At 40.6% G+C, this 17,511-nt stretch overlaps 1 protein-coding gene across 2 annotated transcripts in view; it reads right to left on the bottom strand.

The window, feature by feature from the left end:
* Nucleotides 1–17,511, bottom strand: part of LOC122548937 (ALS2 C-terminal-like protein) — a 102,592-nt gene that overhangs the window by 41,865 nt on the left and 43,216 nt on the right. For both annotated transcript variants that reach the window (XM_043687923.1, XM_043687924.1), the window contains exons 9-14: nucleotides 8,537–8,647; nucleotides 7,763–7,824; nucleotides 5,530–5,596; nucleotides 3,982–4,184; nucleotides 2,979–3,044; nucleotides 1,287–1,382 (exon numbers count right to left, since the gene is read on the bottom strand). In XM_043687923.1, the coding sequence (XP_043543858.1) occupies nucleotides 1,287–1,382; nucleotides 2,979–3,044; nucleotides 3,982–4,184; nucleotides 5,530–5,596; nucleotides 7,763–7,824; nucleotides 8,537–8,647 (605 nt within the window). The remainder of the gene's footprint in view (nucleotides 1–1,286; nucleotides 1,383–2,978; nucleotides 3,045–3,981; nucleotides 4,185–5,529; nucleotides 5,597–7,762; nucleotides 7,825–8,536; nucleotides 8,648–17,511) is intronic.

The raw sequence follows: 17,511 nt of genomic DNA, 5'->3' as shown, positions 1-17,511 counted from the left end.
GGGTAGGTTCTTTACCCAGAGAGTGGTGGGGGCATGGAATGCGCTGCCTGTGGGAGTGGCAGAGTCAGAATCATTGGTGACCTTCAAGCGGCAATTGGATAGGTACATGGATAAGTGCTTAAGCTAGGACAAATGTTCGGCACAACATCGTGGGCCGAAGGGCCTGTTCTGTGCTGTATTGTTCTATGTTCTATATTCTATATCCAGACATTAGTGGGGTGGAAGTTGAGGACCGGGGTGTGGGTGGTTCTATCCTTGGTGTGGTTGGAGCAGTTGGGGTTCAAGGGTGGAGATTCAGAAAGTGGAGGAGATGTGGAGGGCATTGTTGAGCATGTGGGAGGGGAAATTGCAGTCCTTGAAGTAGGAGGCCATCTGGGATGTTCTGGAGTGGAGTTGTTCCTCCTGGGAGCAGATGTGGCAGTGACAGAGGCAGAGGAATTGGAATACGGGATAGCGTTTTTACAGGTTGGGGCCTGAGAGGAAGTAGCTGTGGGAATCGATGGGTTTGAAGTAGATGTCCATATTGGGTCAGTTGTCAGAAATGGAGATGGAGACGTCCAGGAAGGGGAGGGACCTGGATGCTTTGGAGAGAATACAGAAAATGTTTACCATGATGTTGCCTGGGATGGGGGATTTTAGCTATGAGGAAAGGATTGCTTGACTGGGTTTTCACTGGAATGCAGGAGGTTGAGGGGTGACCTAGTAGCAATTTATAAGATTGTGAATGGCATGGACAGAGTGTAAGTGTGAGGCTTATTTGGCACGGTGGAGGGGTCAATTACTAGGGGACACAGGTTCAAGGAACAATGGAGGGGAAGTTTAAAAGAGATGTGTGAGGCAATGTTTTCACACAAAGGGTGGAGAGAGCCTGGAACGTGTTGCTAGAGGCAGTGGTGGAAGCAGGCAGAATAGTAGCATTCAAGAAGCACTCAGGATGAATACATGAACAGGAAGGGAATCCTGTAAGTGAAGACCATTTTAGCATGGAAGGGCAAAATGTGGCAGCATAGACTTGAAGGGCCAAAGGGCCTGTTCTTGTGCTGTACTGTTCTTTGTTCTTTGTGAGATTTGTATTCAAGGAGGGAAAGAAGAAACAGACTGGGCAAATAAAAACTGGTTCGTTTAATGTCAGATATAGGCAAAGATTTGGAATGCTGAGAAACAGATGTGTTAATCAAGGATAGATAACATGAATCTGCTGGGAACTGAGGCACCAAATCAAGTCTTTCTAGTTTCAAAGCCTGAGAGCTGACCATGACACGGATTCAAATATTCGATGTACTTACTCACAGATGCCATAGCCATGCATCTTCCCTTTTTTCCAGTGACACTTATAACAATCAAAAATCTCTGGTCCTCCAGGAGCAACATATACACCAAAACTAGAACAGAGCACAAGTCATTAGTATATCCATAAATCAGTGGAATTCCCAATTTACCAAGGGGCTACTTGTGCCCCTCCAGTTCCCATTCACTTGTGACCATCAGTACCCTCTGATAATTCGCTGTATGATGCTGACTAAGCCAGGATACACTGCTGCTCTCTCCCTTTCCTGAAGCAATGCCAGAAGAGACAGGCACATCACAATTTTGTACTCTGTCAATCAGAAAGGATGCCTGTTGGGCAGAGGCCTTGGAACCTTAATGATGGCAGGATGGATGTGGAATGCTTACGTTCAGTCTTCCCCCTCCTCCAAGCAATATAGCTATTTAGCTCACCTTGGAGCCATACAGCACATTTTGTTAATTGTTTTGTATGATGGCTGCACCTCCTAAATTCCACCTGACCCAGTTAAGTAGCAACCTGCATTGAAAGCATCGTACCAGCAAAATGTTCCAAAGCATTTTACCAGTGCATAATTTGGCAACATTGATACGGCCAAGGGTGGGAGATCAGTTGAATGGACGGCAAAAACATTACCAAAGGAAGAGATTCCTAGAGTGGCGGGCCTCATAGGATTGATAGTATCCATCATGAAAACTGAAATGACCTTGATTTCACTTGCAATAAGTGTTGATCTTACGCTAAAGTGGGCTGTGTCTTTTTGGAATACGGCAACAACTCTCCTTGATTAGATTATTTAAAACGGTCGGACAAATTGAATCACCATCTCATCATTCTGAGCAGATTTTTAGACCCACTAAAGAGGAAAATAACTACGTAAATACACTTTGCTAGCCAAGCTCTTAGCCAGAAATGTCATGGTTGGGAAAGTTACATTGGACCATGTTTACACATCATGATGAAAGACAATTGACCTGAAACATTCTCTTTTTTCTCTTTACAGATGTTTCCTGACCTGTCTAATATTGAACATGTACTGCCTTTATTTTACAAACAAAACCTCAAACTTAGTATAATATTCCAAGCACTTCAACAAGAAAATAATTAGGCATGAAGCCACATAGGGAGTATTAAGATGTGACCAAAAAGCTTAGTCAAATGGATGGAATTTAAAGGAGCATTTTAAAGGATGAGATAGGGGTAGGGAAGCAGAGCAATTTCAGGATGGAATTCTAGCACTTAACAACTGAAAGCATAACCATTAACACTGGAACAATGGAAGCAAAGGATGACAAAAGACTAGAATGGAGAACACTGCATATGACTGAAGAGTTCAAGGTGGTTATAGGAAGGGTGGGGCAATAGAAAGTTTCAAAAATAAGGATAGAAATTCTAAAATTAAACTGCTGCTGGACCAGGAGTATGTGGGTCAATGCAAGTGAGAGAATATGGGGATGAGAGTTAAACAGGACTTGTACAAGTGAGAATATGGGCAGCAGAGTTTAGGATGATTCTAAAGTTTCTGGAAGCTGGAAAACAAGAGACTCACCAAGCAGCCCTGAAACAGTCAAGCTTAGAGGTAAGAAAAAGGCTTAGATCAGGGTATCAGTAGTTGACAGAGTGAGGCATTGAGGCGGGGTTGGAGCCAGGTGATGATAAAGTGATGGAATTAGACAGTCTTGACATTTCTTACCCATGTTCCTGACCATCTTCATAATTTCCAGCATAATTCCGTCCATCTGGCCATTTCATGATTCCACTAAACCAATGAAAATACCAGTTACTAAATAGCTGCTGCTATCCACAACCCTAGGAAATTCAAGGCGGTGCCCAAATTGGAAGGAAGTGATTAGTTCTGCAATCAGTCTCACCCGGCAATGAATAGCACTGGCAGTTAGTGTAGATCTGAAAACTGTAGATCCACAACTCCTATCTCCTATCCAATCGGGGGTATGGGTTCATGATCTATAGACCTGTTTGCTCTGAACATTTCTCACTGGTGGGTCTGCTTACAGGTAAAGACGTTATCACTTCACTGATTTTCTTCATCCGATCTTACAATACATAAGGCATCTTTTAACCCATTAGCTCTTGGTAAAAATCTTTTCCAATATGTTCACTTTCATGATAGTCCTGATTTTCAAGAAACTAACTAATTACCTTTGAAAATTACCACTGAATTTGCAGACAGCACCTTCCAGTTTCCATGTTTGCTGCACAGACTTACTGATCTCTCTCAAATAAGGCAACCAAACTGGATCTTGTTTAAATTTTAAGTGACCTTTGTGACCCAATTACTACACAAAATAAATGCCTTTTAAGAGAAGTTAGAGATTATTTCTGCCAACATTTTATGTTTTTCAATCAATATTCCTTAACTAGTCAGTTCTTGTGTTTGGAACTACTTTCAGAAAATATTGTCAAGAACTGTCTACAAGACCATCCCAAAAGGATTGTTTTTTTCTGCTATTCAGATGAAAAGACCCTGTCTTCAAATACAGATACCATTAATGGGAACATATTCATGGGAACACACTGCACCTATTGTACCAGTAATGAGGAACAGGCAGGAGGTTGTAAGACTTAATTTTGCTCAACGAACACTAATCATAAACCGTCTGAACAATATCAAACAATTGTCAGTGCTACTTCCCAATTAGATTGGTTGAAAAGGTTAACTCTCAACAATTGTATACCTGCCATGGGGCTTTCCCTTATACCAGTTGCCTTCATAGATTGCATCCTTAAATCGAGGGTTGCTGTTATAAGTGTAGGCAGCAAAACGACAAACAGGCACATTGTATGAATCCTCTGCCCCTTCTTCACCCCACAATGGGAAATCCAGTTTGCCAGCTAAGTGCTGCCGAATGGCTTGGTTCAGCTTCCAAAACCATACCATCTGTGAATTTAAGGAACAGAATGCTCAGGTGCGAATGTGTGAGAAGAATGTGCATTTATATTGTTCACAGTCTTAGCACATCCCAAAGCCCTTTGCAGCAATGCACGTTTTGAATATAATTCCCATGATAATGGAATCTAATAGCAGCCCATTAGCATGCAGCAGTGTCACGCAAACATCAAATGAAATTGATAACAACAATGTCTGATTTTGAAAATGTTCCCTGGAGCTAAATGTTGGACAAAGCCGTAGAAGGATTGTCCTGCTTTTCTTAAAGTAGTACAATAGAAGCTTTTGCATCCAGCTACAGGGGCATATATACGACTTCAGTTTAATATTTCATTCAAAAGACTATACCTCAATGCAGCACTGCACATAGTCCCCTACTTTCTATGCAGTACAAAACTAAAATGTCAACCCAGAATTTATGCTCGGGTCTCTGCAGTGGATTTTCAGTTTGAAGCATTTGGACTCGAAAGGTGAGGGACCTACCACCGAGTGAAGGATATTCCAGTCAGTGTTGTGACGTATACCAGAAGTTGTGTAGGAAAGAATGCTATGATGTGTGGTTGGTGTTTCACATTTGGATAAAATTCAAATAAAATAAATGAATTTTAATTTTATTCCAGATACATTTAGGACATAAATTTGCAATGGGAACCAGTGTGGATTTAATGTAGTTATGGCAGTACAGATGGGCCAAAAGGTCTCTTCTGTACTGTATAATTCTATTACTTTTGTAGTATTTGTTGTTACATTATTATTCATTTTGACCATAGCAACACTCTACAAAGAGAGAGCTAAATGACCAGTTAGCTTTATTTTGTTTGGGACATAAATATAGTTTAGCGAGCAGGTCCTGACATCCTTCAAATATTGCAATGGGATCTTGAAGTGCACAGGCACAATGAAGCAACCACTTATGATTGAACTGGAGTACTAGTACTCAAGTGCTTCAATCACTCAAAGGCCAGAATGATGGGAAAAGAGTCAAAGGGGCACTCTGAGGTGAGCAAATTCTCAGCATATTGTCACTAACAAAATCGTGAGAAATCTTCCTTCAGTATGGGCTTCCTACATGTTCAAAATTACTAGTAAACATTTATTTCTCACATTGTTATTTGATATGAAAGCTCAGAGTCAATTATGGACAGTTTTAAAAGCACAATCTTAGGCCAACTCTAATTGCATCCAGAATGTCAAAAATGCAATTCATCAATGATCTCCAGCATCCACAATGGTAAGTATCCATTCCATTTTCTAAACTGCATAAACATTCAGATCTCAGGAGGTGACAAGACCACATCACTTCCCCTTTTGACAGTGTTTTAAGTTCCTTTCTCACCTTATCCTGGATATCTTGAACGATAAATATGAATTCTTCTTCTGGAACAATTATCTTCAATTGATTTCTAAAGAGAACAGAAATACATTTTGTTAATACGGTATTCAGGGAAAGATCCAAAAGTGCTCAAATGGAGAAGACTATGGAATACATTGGTCAAATAAGGACATTTAGTGATATATGTTGGAAGACAATGTCTCACAATCCCCTCAAAACATAAAGGAGTTTCCAGAGTTTTCACTGAAAGTTGTCAGCAGCCAGCTTTTACAATAGGAACGGTTTTAATGAAAATGATCAAGACAGACCATCGCAAAAATCCTGGAGGTGGTAATGAAGGCACAACACTGGCTTCAGGTTTATCCAAGGCTGTTATTGATCCATCCTGAAGTGCTATTGGACACACTCCAGCACTACAGTGGACTATAACACTTGATAATCATCAAATCCTATTAATGCAGGCTGAAGGCAAGACACCCTGGAGGTGGATGGCTTTTACTTCTTCCTGGAACTGAAAATTCTGCTTAAAAGCTCTGTTTATCTTCTAAACACAAATAATATAAGCCAACAATTGCTTTGAAGATAGCAATTCTCTCATGTCCTTACATTGAGAAACACTACACCAAGAGAGGGATTCTTTCTCTCATTTAGATAAAAACAAGGACTGCAGATGCTGGAAACCAGAATCTAGATTAGAGTGGTGCTAGAAAAGCACAGCAGGTCAGGCAGCATCCGAGGAACCTTCTCTAATTTATCAGTTTTACATGTTCCACACTAACCTGACCTTCCACCTTGCAACACAGCTCACAACAGAAGTCAATTACTACTGATTAACAATTAAATGCCTTAAAAGAAACTGAATGTATTAGTTGCTCAAGTTATGGGGGGCTTCACCAAGAGTGGTAGGCTTCTGAACTGCAATGTTTCTTCAATTCCAACACCTCAACACTACCCCCAATACTGCAGCAATGTGTCAAAATAACAGATATATTCAAATCCTAGAATAGGGTGCAGATCCACAATCTGTAAGGGTGAATATACTGAGATGCTGCAGCCAGCATACACAAAATAAAGTCAAGAATTTAGATGCCTACATGCAATTTACATAAAATCAACAATATTTCTCTCATGGTTCTTTTCTGTGGAATGATATTTGTGTAATTGCAAGCTGGAGAGATTATTGTAATAATGAGGAGTGCATTTCGTATTAAGGCTGGGCTTTATAAATCAATGGATAGTTTTTCCAGAATCTGCTGCCTGTTTTTGGAAAACGTTGAACCATCAGCCCAAATCTCCAATATAATTCTAAGTGGCATAATTGAACAATTTTGTTACTTGCATTGCTCTGATCTTCAGTTAAATATAAATCATGTTTGATAACAATATGTTTACCTTTTCTGTGCACACAAGGATTCAAGACAATTTGTCATTTTGCCCCCACAGAACCTTGATGAAAATTTCATGCTCTGATACCTCATACACTAATATGAGCTAATGCAAGGTAATGATATCCAAAGGCTGAATTTTATGGGGTTTTTCTGGCCAAATAGTTGTCGTGTATCCTGAAATACTCATAGGACTGGCTCTCATGGTGCTAATAGCATTAACCACACCAAAGACCGGCCAATGAACCAATAGGAGTTCTGCATTGCATCCTTTAGGGAACGCCCAATGAATTAAGTGCAATTCAGGCACTTAACTGGACAGCAACAGGCCTTTGGGGGCAGAGGTCACACCCAACAAAAGCTGTCAATTGTTAGTAACTCCAGCATCATGGAGGGGCACAGTGGACGAGGCCAATGCTCTACTCACCTGGGGCTTAGGTTCAAGCCTGCATCTCAGCTTATAGATGAGTGATGGTATGGAAAGGGGAGTCGGTGGAAATGACAAGACAGTGGCTAGGGTAAATGGGAGGCTCTCAGCAAATGCCTTCAAATGAGGGATCCACCCTGGGACCCTAAAAAGCAACCCTACACAGGTTTACTTGCTGTTCTCCCTGTATGGTAAGCCCTGGCCAATGCTGGACTAGCAGCATCTGCAGCAGATGAGGCCCTTTGGTGGCCTTTATTTGTCACCATCCCCAGCCCACAGCCCTAAAAAATGGGCAGGGCACCAAATTTCACCAGTACTTCCTACAGTACCATTGAACCAAACACCAGCATGAACGATCATTTGGAGACGATAATATTTATCTGTTCCCCTCCCTGGGCAACAAGCCGAACCTATTCCTGCTCACCTTTCAGAGCTAATGTTATCCACCCACAGCGTGTCAAGCTTGTAGATGCTACTTTCAGAACCCTAAGGAAAGAAAGGAAAAGGTAACTTGGATTAAAGTAACTAAATCCACAAAAAAATAATTTCAGAGGCACCAAGCTGCCAAAGTATATAATTTCAGTTCCCACTTGAGCTCTGACAATCTTCAGTCAGCGTTAACACTCCAGCCTTTCAGGAAAACATTGCCGGTCAAGTCCCCACTTCAGAGAAAGACCACTTACTGCCACTTGCCACGTCACTCATTACTAGCCCTTCCTCAATACTTCTGCTGCTGAAAACCTCACCTGTGTTTTTATTATCTTCTGTCTCTATAACTCTAACACTCTCCTGATTGACATTTCTTCCAGCTTCTTTAAAATGCAGTTGATCCAAACCCTGTATCTTAATTCACATCAACTACATTCATTCATTGTTAATGGCTTCATTGACCGTGGCTGCTGGTCCATCAAATCCCCAATTTTAAAATCTCATCGTTGTGTTCAAACCTTTCACGTGCTCCTCTACATCTCTGAAAATCCAAAGCTTCGAGCCTCCAATTCAGGCTGTGCACATACCTTCAGTTTCCAGAGAAAACCATCCAAAACCTTTGATTACATTCCATATGGTCACCCCACTCCCATGTTTTCAATAATCCTCGCGTGTGTATATTCTTCATTCTGTCATTTCCAAAACTAGAGGAGCACATTAGATGAACAAATGAAACTGTGTCAATTTTCTTGAACACTGAGCTCTTTACCTGAATAACCACAAGGCTGTCATCAAAGAGCAAAAGCCTGCCATCTGGGCAGGTCAGAGGGATATTTTTGCTGTCTTCTCTCAGACGTCGCTCTGGCAAAAACAAAAGCTCCTGTAAAAAAGGAAACAATTATTCGTCAGGAAATGGAAGCAAGCTTTGCAGAAAAATGTAGGTGGACCTAACGCAGATCCACCTCAACATGCCAAAAGTGTACATTGCAGAAAATGATATTCTTCCTCAGTTGTCCTTACCACCATCTCATTTGAAGAGTTTGACATTTATTAAGTACAGTTCCACAAACCTCAGATATTAAGTTATTCTTCATGGGGCATACGTTGGGGTCTGATACTGCAACAACCTCACTAATCCTGGTGGATTTTAGATTGGGTAAATTCAGAATATTTTAATATAATTCTTCTCATACCATCAGAAGCAATTATTTCAGTGATACTCTGGCTGCGCCAGTGAGCTCATCTGCATTCTACTGCCTTTAACCTAACACATACCAAGTCCTCTTACTAGCTTACATTTCATATAGACAATTTTAATATTTTTTGGGAACATGAGTGAACAATTCATTGAGCCTCCTTCACCATTCAATTAGATCATGGCAGATTATCTATCTCCACATTTTCTCTATATCCCTTCATGTCAACAGCCTTCAAAGGTGTATTAATTTCCATCTTGAACATGGTAACGCCTGGATTTTCACAGTCCACTAGGATCGCGAACTCCATAGCTTCAGGTCACTCCCAGTATGGAAATCCAACTTCATCTCAGTGAGGAGATGGCATGCTCGTATTCCGAGATGCTGTTCCCTTGTTCTCGACTCACTAGTCAGGGGAAATAACTATATCCACTCTGTCATGCCCTGCAAGAACTTTATAAACTTCAATGAGATCAACCCTCATTCTTTACAATTCTAGAGAATACAGACCTAATTTCGTCAATCTCTCCTCATAAAACAGGGGCTGCATGTTGGCGAGGGGACGGCATAGTGGCTCATTGGTCAGCACTGCTGCCTCACAGCATTTGGGACCCGGGTTCAAGTCCAGCTTCAAACAACTGTCTGTGTGGAGTTTGCACATTCTCCCCATGTCTGTGTAGGTTTCCCACAGGTGCTCTGGTTTCTCCCATGATCCGAAGATGTGCAGGTTAGGTGAATTGGCCATGCTAGATTGTCCATAATGTTCAGGGATGTGTAAGTTAGGTGCATTAATCAGGGGTAAATATAGGGTAGGGGAATGGGTCTGGGTAGGTTACTCTTCGGAGGTTTGGTGTGGACTTGTTGGGCCGAAAGGCCTGTTTCCACACTGTAGGGATTCTAAAGAGAAAACAACCCTGCCCTCCCAGGGATTAGTATGGTGAACTTCAGTTACATTCCCTCTACACCAGGTCTGTCCTACTTAGATAAGAAGGCCAAAACTGCACATAATACTCCAGGCACAATTTCACCAAGTCTGTATCTAATTGCAACAAGGTTTGATTATATCAGTGCACAAATCCTCTTGCAACAAGGCCTTCATAGCCTTAGTCTTCTGAATTACTTCCCTGCTAACCTTCAGTGTTCAATGACAAGGATACCCCTTTGGACACCAGCATTTCCAACCTCTCAACATTTAAAAACCATTCAGCTTCTTGTTCTACCAAGGTGAATAACTTTACACTTATTCACATTATATTCAACCTGATGTGTTCTTACCCAATCACTTAGCCTGTCCAAGTCCCTTTGCTGCTTCCGGCAATCTTCACACAATTTATATTCCCAGCTAATTTGTAATAGCAAACTTGTAAAATTGTAATTGCTCCCCAGATCCATTTCATTTTAGTTTTTGAACAGTGAACCTAGCAGGGTCTTTGCAGTATTTCGCTAGTAACATTCACAGGATCATCTGCTTATTCCTACTCTTTGCTTTCAATGTGAGATTTAAACCATAGAATTATATTATTCCTAATCCTATATGTTCTCATTTTACCTACTAACCTCATGTGTGAATATTATCGAAAGTATTCTGAAAATCCAAATAACACTGTATCCACCAGTTCTCCTTCATTTGAAGGAGAAGGTAAAGTTGCCATTGTCCTAGTGGACCATCGGGAGAGAGAGGAAAAGAGAGACAGACAGAGAGAAAGAAAGAGGGAGAAAACTGGTGGTGGTTTAGTCTGAGGCTCACCTGATGTAGATAAAGCATTGTTACAGTACATAAAGAATTGAAGGTAGTTACTTAGAAATAAGGAGCAGGCAGCCTCAGAGACGAAATATGTACAAAGATCCAAAACCAGTGATACTCCAGACAACCATCTCAAAGTATAGGCAGCAGTATTGGCTTAAATTACAACATAAAGCAATTTACTTGAAACATTAGCGCTGTCTCTCTCTCCACAAATGCCATCTGTCCTGTTAATGACCTCCATCATTTACTGTTCTTATTCTAATTTGGAAGGATTATGCTAACGGAAGGGGAATGATGGATTTTGATAACAAGAAGGCTCTGACAGCATAGATTTGCTGACATCTGCCCAGTGACTCATCACTTTTAGCAGAAATTCCTGCAACTATCTGATATTTATTTAACTGGAATTGATTTGAACTGCATTTTTCTCAGACATTTTACAATATCTGTATTTCTAGCTTGGTTTTGGATGTAGATTTGCTTGCTGAGCTGCAAGGTTCAGTTTCAGACATTTCATTACCATACTAGGTAACATCATCACTGAGCCTCCAGACAAAGCACTGGTGCGGTGGCCAACTTTTTATTTATGTGTTTAGGTTTCCTTTGGTTTGTGATGCCATTTCCTGTGGTGGCATCAGTTCCTGTGGTGATGTCATTTCCTGTTCTTTTTCTCAAGGGATGGTAAATTGTATCCAAGTCAATGTCTTTTTTGATAGAGTTCCGGTTGGAATGCCATGCTTCTAGGAATTCTCGTGCGTGTCTCTGTTTGGCTTGTCTTAGGATGGATGTGTTGTCCCAGTTGAAGTGGTGTGCTTCCTCATCTGTAGTTAAAGATACTAGTGAAACTGGGTCATGTCTTTTTGTGGCTAGTTGATGTTCATGTATCCTGGTGGCTAGTTTTCTGCCTGTTTGTTCAATGTAGTGTTTGTAATAGTCCTTGCAAGGTATTTTGTAAATGACATTAGTTTTGCTTGAAGTCTCTATTGGGTCCTTCAAGTTCATTAGCTGCTGTTTTAGTGTGTTAGTGGGTTTGTGGGCTACTATGATGCCAAGAGGTCTGAGTAGTCTGGCAGTCATTTTCAAGATGTCTTTGATGTAGGGGAGAGTGGCTAGAGTTTCTGGATGTGTTTTGTCTGCTTGTCGGTTTGTTGCTGAGAATGGACTGTGTCCATTGGGTACCTGTTCTTTTTGATTTTCCTCTACTCTGCATAGTTTCTCTGTGCTGCAGTGTGTGCTGGCTCGTTGCAATGATGTTCTGGTGCAGCTTTGTTTGTGGATATTGGGATGATTGCTTCTGTAGTTGAATATTTGGTCCATATGTGTTGATTTCCTGTAGACACTGGTTTGAAGTTCCCCACTGGCTGTTTGCTCTACTGTGATATCTAGGAATTGCAGTTTGTTGTTGTTTTCCTCCTCTTCAGTGAATTTTATGCCAGTAACGGTATTATTGATGGTGTTGAAAGTTTCCTCTAATTTGTTTCGTTTAGTGATGACAAAGGTGTCATCCACGTAGTGGACCCAAAGTTTGGGTTGGATGGTTGGCAGAGTTGTTTGTTCGAGCCTCTACATTACTGTCTCTGCTAAGAACCCTGATAGTGGAGATCCCATGGGTGTTCTGTTGGTTTGTCTGCAGGTTTTGTTGGTGAAGGTGAAGTGGGTAGTAAGGCATAGGTCCACTAGCTTGATGATATTGTCGTTGCTGATGAAGTTGGTGGTGTTTGGTGTATGTGTCTTTGGTTCTTCTAATAGTGTAGTCAGTGTTTCCTTGGCCAGGTTGATGTTGATGGATGTGAACAGGGCTGTTACGTCAAAGCAGACCATTATTTCATCTTCTTCTATGTTGATGTCTTTGATGGTCTTCAGGAAATCACCACAGGAAATTATGTCACCACAGGAAATGACATCACCAACCCAAGGAACCCTAAATACATAAATAAAAAGCAGGTCATACCACCAATGCTTCATCTGGAGGCTCACTGATTATGTTACCTAGTATGGTGACGAAATGGCTGAAAACGAACCTTCCAGCTCAGCGAGCAAACCTACATCCAGAACCTCAACCTGAGCTACAAATCTTCTCAAAACCCGCTTAAAGTTTAGTCGTTTGTAATGCTGATGACCACTGGATAATGAAAGGTTCAAATGAAAGGAGGTTTAATGTCAGGTACTGAATACAGCAGAAAAATGTAGAAAGTACAGAGTGTGGGGGGAATTTTGAAAAGGATACAAGAATGACAAAGAGAGGGTGAGAATAGCGGGTGGCGTAAAAAGGAACACAGAACTCTTATAAACATTGAAAACTTAAAGTCTAGTTAAAGGAATGATAAAATCAATTAGGTCAGGCTCTTATAGCACAGTGGCAGGTCCTGGTTCAAGTCCCAACTGCCCCAGATACGTGCCCATGCATGTTATGATCTGCCTGTATTGCACATAAAACAAAACTTTTCATTTAGCGAGTCTTTGTACTGTACTTAGGTACATGTGACAATAATAAATCAAATCAAATCAGATCAGATGAGACGGAGGGGTAACCTTATAAAATTTATAAAATCATGAGTGGCATGGGTAGGGTAAATAGACAAGATCTTTACCCTGGAGTGGGAGAGTCAAAAACTAGAGGGCACAGGTTTAGGGTGAGAGGGGGAAGATTTAAAAGAAATCTAACCGGTAATTTTTTTATGCAGAGGGTGGTGCATTTATGGAATGAGCTGCCAGAGGAAGTGGTGGAGGCTGGTACAATAACAACATTTAAAAGGCAACTGGATGGGTATATGAATAGAAAGGGTTTAGAGGGCTATGGGCCAAATGCTGACAAATGGGACTAGATTTATTTAGGATTCTGGTCGGCATGGATGAGTTGGACCAAAAGATCTGTTTCTGTGCTGTATATCTCCATGAATCTACGTTTGTCAAAACATATCTGAACAGGTTGACTAAAACAACTGTAAACAGATACAAAGAAGTTACTAAATAGTTTGGCATCACTCAAAGCTAACAAGTCAATGAGTTCAAATGAAAAATGACTACATTTCCTGAGGGAAAGAGAAGATAGAGCAAACTTATTTTTAGATTAGATACAGAGTGATGCCATAGGACGAAAGTATTGTTACATCTTCGTTTAAAGAAAAGAGAGGGGAAGCTAACTAAAGCCACTCAATCTAGGATCCTGGGAGAACCCACTAATAACTATTGTCAGGACAAGATTAAAAGTTCATTTGGAACCTAATGGCTTAGTAAGGATAGCCGACACAGATTATGAAATAACTGCCAAGGCTGGCATCCTGTCACCAAGTTACCTTTTATTTAATTGTCCACAGTACACTTGCCATGGCCAGGCACCTGGGAGTCAGTGTCCTGAACTCAGGAAATTCTAAATCCCCTATTACATTGGTCAGCCAGGGCTTCCTAAGTGGCCTGTGTTAACCACCCCAATCAAGGATCTCATAGTCGACAAGGTCCACCTGGTTTCAATCACTGCAGATCATTAAAACCTATTCTTCTGTGATCAACCTAGTTAAGATATTTAATGAAGTGTTTATGAAGGTGGTGTGGTGGATACTGTAAAAATGAACTTTCAAAAGGCACTTCAGTTGCATGTTACAGACTCTTTCAGCAAGCAAAACACATAGCATTAAAAGCGAAAGTTCTACTGAGCCCAAAAGGAATAGGAAGCAGAAAATAGTACGAATGTGCCTCTGACTGGACAGAAGCATATAGTAAGAGCCCCAGGAGCCATAATTCAATTATCAATTGTAAAAATCCATCTGGTGTATTAGTGTCCATTAGGAAAAGGGAAATCTACCATCCCCACTTGGTCTAGCCTGCATGTAACTTCAGATCCATAGCAATGTAGTTGATTGTTAAATGACTTCTAAAATTGCCTAGCAAGCTACTCAGTTGTATCTAACAACGACAAAAGTCTGATAGGAGAAAGGAGTCCAGACTGACAACCCAGCAATGACAGACACTGACAAAGGCACAGTCCTGTCAACTCTGCAAAGTCAACCTAAAAGCATCTGGGCTGTGTCAACATTGAAAGAGCTGTCCCACAAATTTTGATGGAATTAGACAGAAGCGTGCAGGGGTTGATTGGAGTATTTTGTTTACAGTCAAAGGGACGTCTGGCAAGTGGGAGTCCTTTAAAAGTGTGATAGCTAGGTTCAAGGTTTATATGTTCCTGTGAGGGCAAAGGGTGAGGTTGGCAGAACCCTGGATGACAAGAGATATTAAAGCTTTGACCAGAAAAAAGAAGGAGATATGGCTTATGTACAGGCAGCTGGAGCCAAGGGAGTCCCTGGAGGTATACAGGGAATACAGGAGTTTTCTGAAGAAGGAAATCAGGAGGGTGAGAAGGAGGCACGAGATAGCCTTGGCTGAGATGATTAGGGTGAATCCAAAGAGGTTCTTTAAGTATATTAAAGGAAAAAATAATAACTAGAGAGAAAATAAAGCTGCTCAAGAACAAAAGTGGACATGCATGTGTAGAACTGCAGAAGATGGGTGAGGCTCTCAATGTCTCCGTGCTGTAGAACTCTATGACTATATGACTCTAACTAATTTAAGAAATATACAAAGAAAGCTAAAATGTAAAACTAAATTGAACAACTTTCAAAAAACTGGCACATGCATACTTTTAGATTCTACAATAAGATGCATAGTGGTTCAAGAGAGATAAGGAACCATATTAGATTTCTTTCTTCACTCTACATACACACATGCAAAGTTCATACAAAATCAGAGTGATTGACTTTGTGCAACTATGTAAAAAGGATGATATCAATCAGCCATCATTCATCTTTCCCAATTATCATTTTCACTGATGATATGTTACCTGAAGTCAAAATGTAAACAGTGAGCAGGATAGCAACAGATCAGAAGAGCTTCCTGGTGAGAAGAATATTTCCTAGTGAAACATACAAGCACAAGGCAGCTGAAACTTACCACAGTGAAGCATTAAGTGGTACAGTTTGGTAAGAATAAGGAGGCAATCAAATGGTGAACTCAAAATGAATGTAGAAACAGAAAGACCTGCATCTCCACCCACACGAGACATTTATAGCAGTAAGGAAAGTTGAGAAGGCAGTTTAAAACAGACATGGGGTCCTCAGTTTCATAAATAGTAAGGAAGTTACGATAAAACTTACAAAATACTGCCTAGGCCCCAGCTGGTCAAGTATGCACATCCTTTTTTAGAGGTAAAGGGAATGCTTTAAAAGTAGGGGGTAGAGATATAATGGGGGGGGAGGTGAAAGACCTCTATGACATAGATATATTTCTGAAGCTGGAGTTATTCTATTTAGTACAGATTTGGAGATGCCGGTATTGGACTGAGCTGTACAAAGTTAAAAATCACACAACACCAGGTTATAATCCAATAGGTTTATTTGGAAGCACCTGCTTTCGGAGCATTGCTCCTTCATTGTGGACTCCACAACCACCTGGTGAAGGAGCAGCCCTCCGAAAGCTAGTGCTTCCAAATAAACCTGTTGGACTATAACCTGGTGTTGTGTGATTTTTAACTTTACTTAGAACAGAGAAGGCTACTGAACAGATTTGATGGAGAAATAAGATGATGTTTCTTAGCAAAATGGCCATTACACAGAAAAGACAGGTTTAAAGGTGATTCATATACCAATCAAAAGGTGGTAAGAGGGTAAATAAAGGACAGGACATGTTGCAATATGTTATGTGTGCCTGAAAGGATGGTAGAAACAGATTCATTCACACCATATTATGGGAGTTGGATCAGTACTTGAAGGGGAGAAACTCGTTTTGCTGTGGGAAAGAGCAGGGGCATAGGACTAATAGAATAGCCCTTAGAAGAGCTAACTGAACCAATATGAATCAAATATTTTCTTGACTATCAAATTTGGTGCATTATATTGCCATTAACTCCCAGCATTCCAATTATTTCAGAGAGACGGTGACTAAAAGAACATTGTCAGCCACCTTCCAGTTTATTTTCTTTCTATTCTGTCCCCTGAAAGTAACTTCTCCATTAACTCAATTGCACAATTCAAAATAGTGTAGCTAATGCCTGAGCTTGTGACCACAGAATAAAATGCTGCTTTGCATTACCATGACAAAAATCAACATAACAAAACAAAAATAATTTGACAACTGCAGAGGTAGAGTGCAGAGAATAGGAAATGATAAATTATTCAATAATACCTCCATTCCCCAGTCTTGGCTATTAACCAAAAGAGCAGGAATTGGCTTATTTGACCTTGCAGGTGTCTCACCCAAAATGCTGGTGGCAAAATATAGTACAGCCCAGATGAGGAACTATTGAGAAAATATTCAATACCGTCCTCTTTCAGCAATGTTTGAGTGGGCCTAGATTTACGTTACACTTTTGCAGAGTGGTTGTGCACAACAGATTGGTGAAAATGAAGGAGAATTTATGAGTCCAGCCAAGAAAGGGGTTGGGGTCCCAGTTGACATTTCATTTTGAAAACAGTATTTCTGGTGTTACAACACTCCCTCATTACTGTGTCAGTATGGCTTACATGATCAAATCAGAGTTCGAACATATGGGTTCAATCTCATGCTGCGATTTCTACCATTTACAACTTAAAGTAAATCCATATTCAAATGTAGCCAGACCTGGACATCTAGGTTTGGACTGACAAGTCGCAAGTAAAAGTAATGACAGACAAGTGCTAGGAAATGATTATCTTCAACAAGAGACACTCTAATCATCGTCCCTTAATATTCAATGGCATTACCATCACTGAATCATCCGCTATCAGCATCCTGTGGATTACCATTAATCAAAAACTGAAATGGACCAGCTATATA

This window comes from Chiloscyllium plagiosum, chromosome 4, assembly GCF_004010195.1.
Source record: "Chiloscyllium plagiosum isolate BGI_BamShark_2017 chromosome 4, ASM401019v2, whole genome shotgun sequence".
Lineage (NCBI taxonomy): Eukaryota > Metazoa > Chordata > Chondrichthyes > Orectolobiformes > Hemiscylliidae > Chiloscyllium > Chiloscyllium plagiosum.
This window is presented reverse-complemented; position numbering and strand designations above follow the sequence as displayed.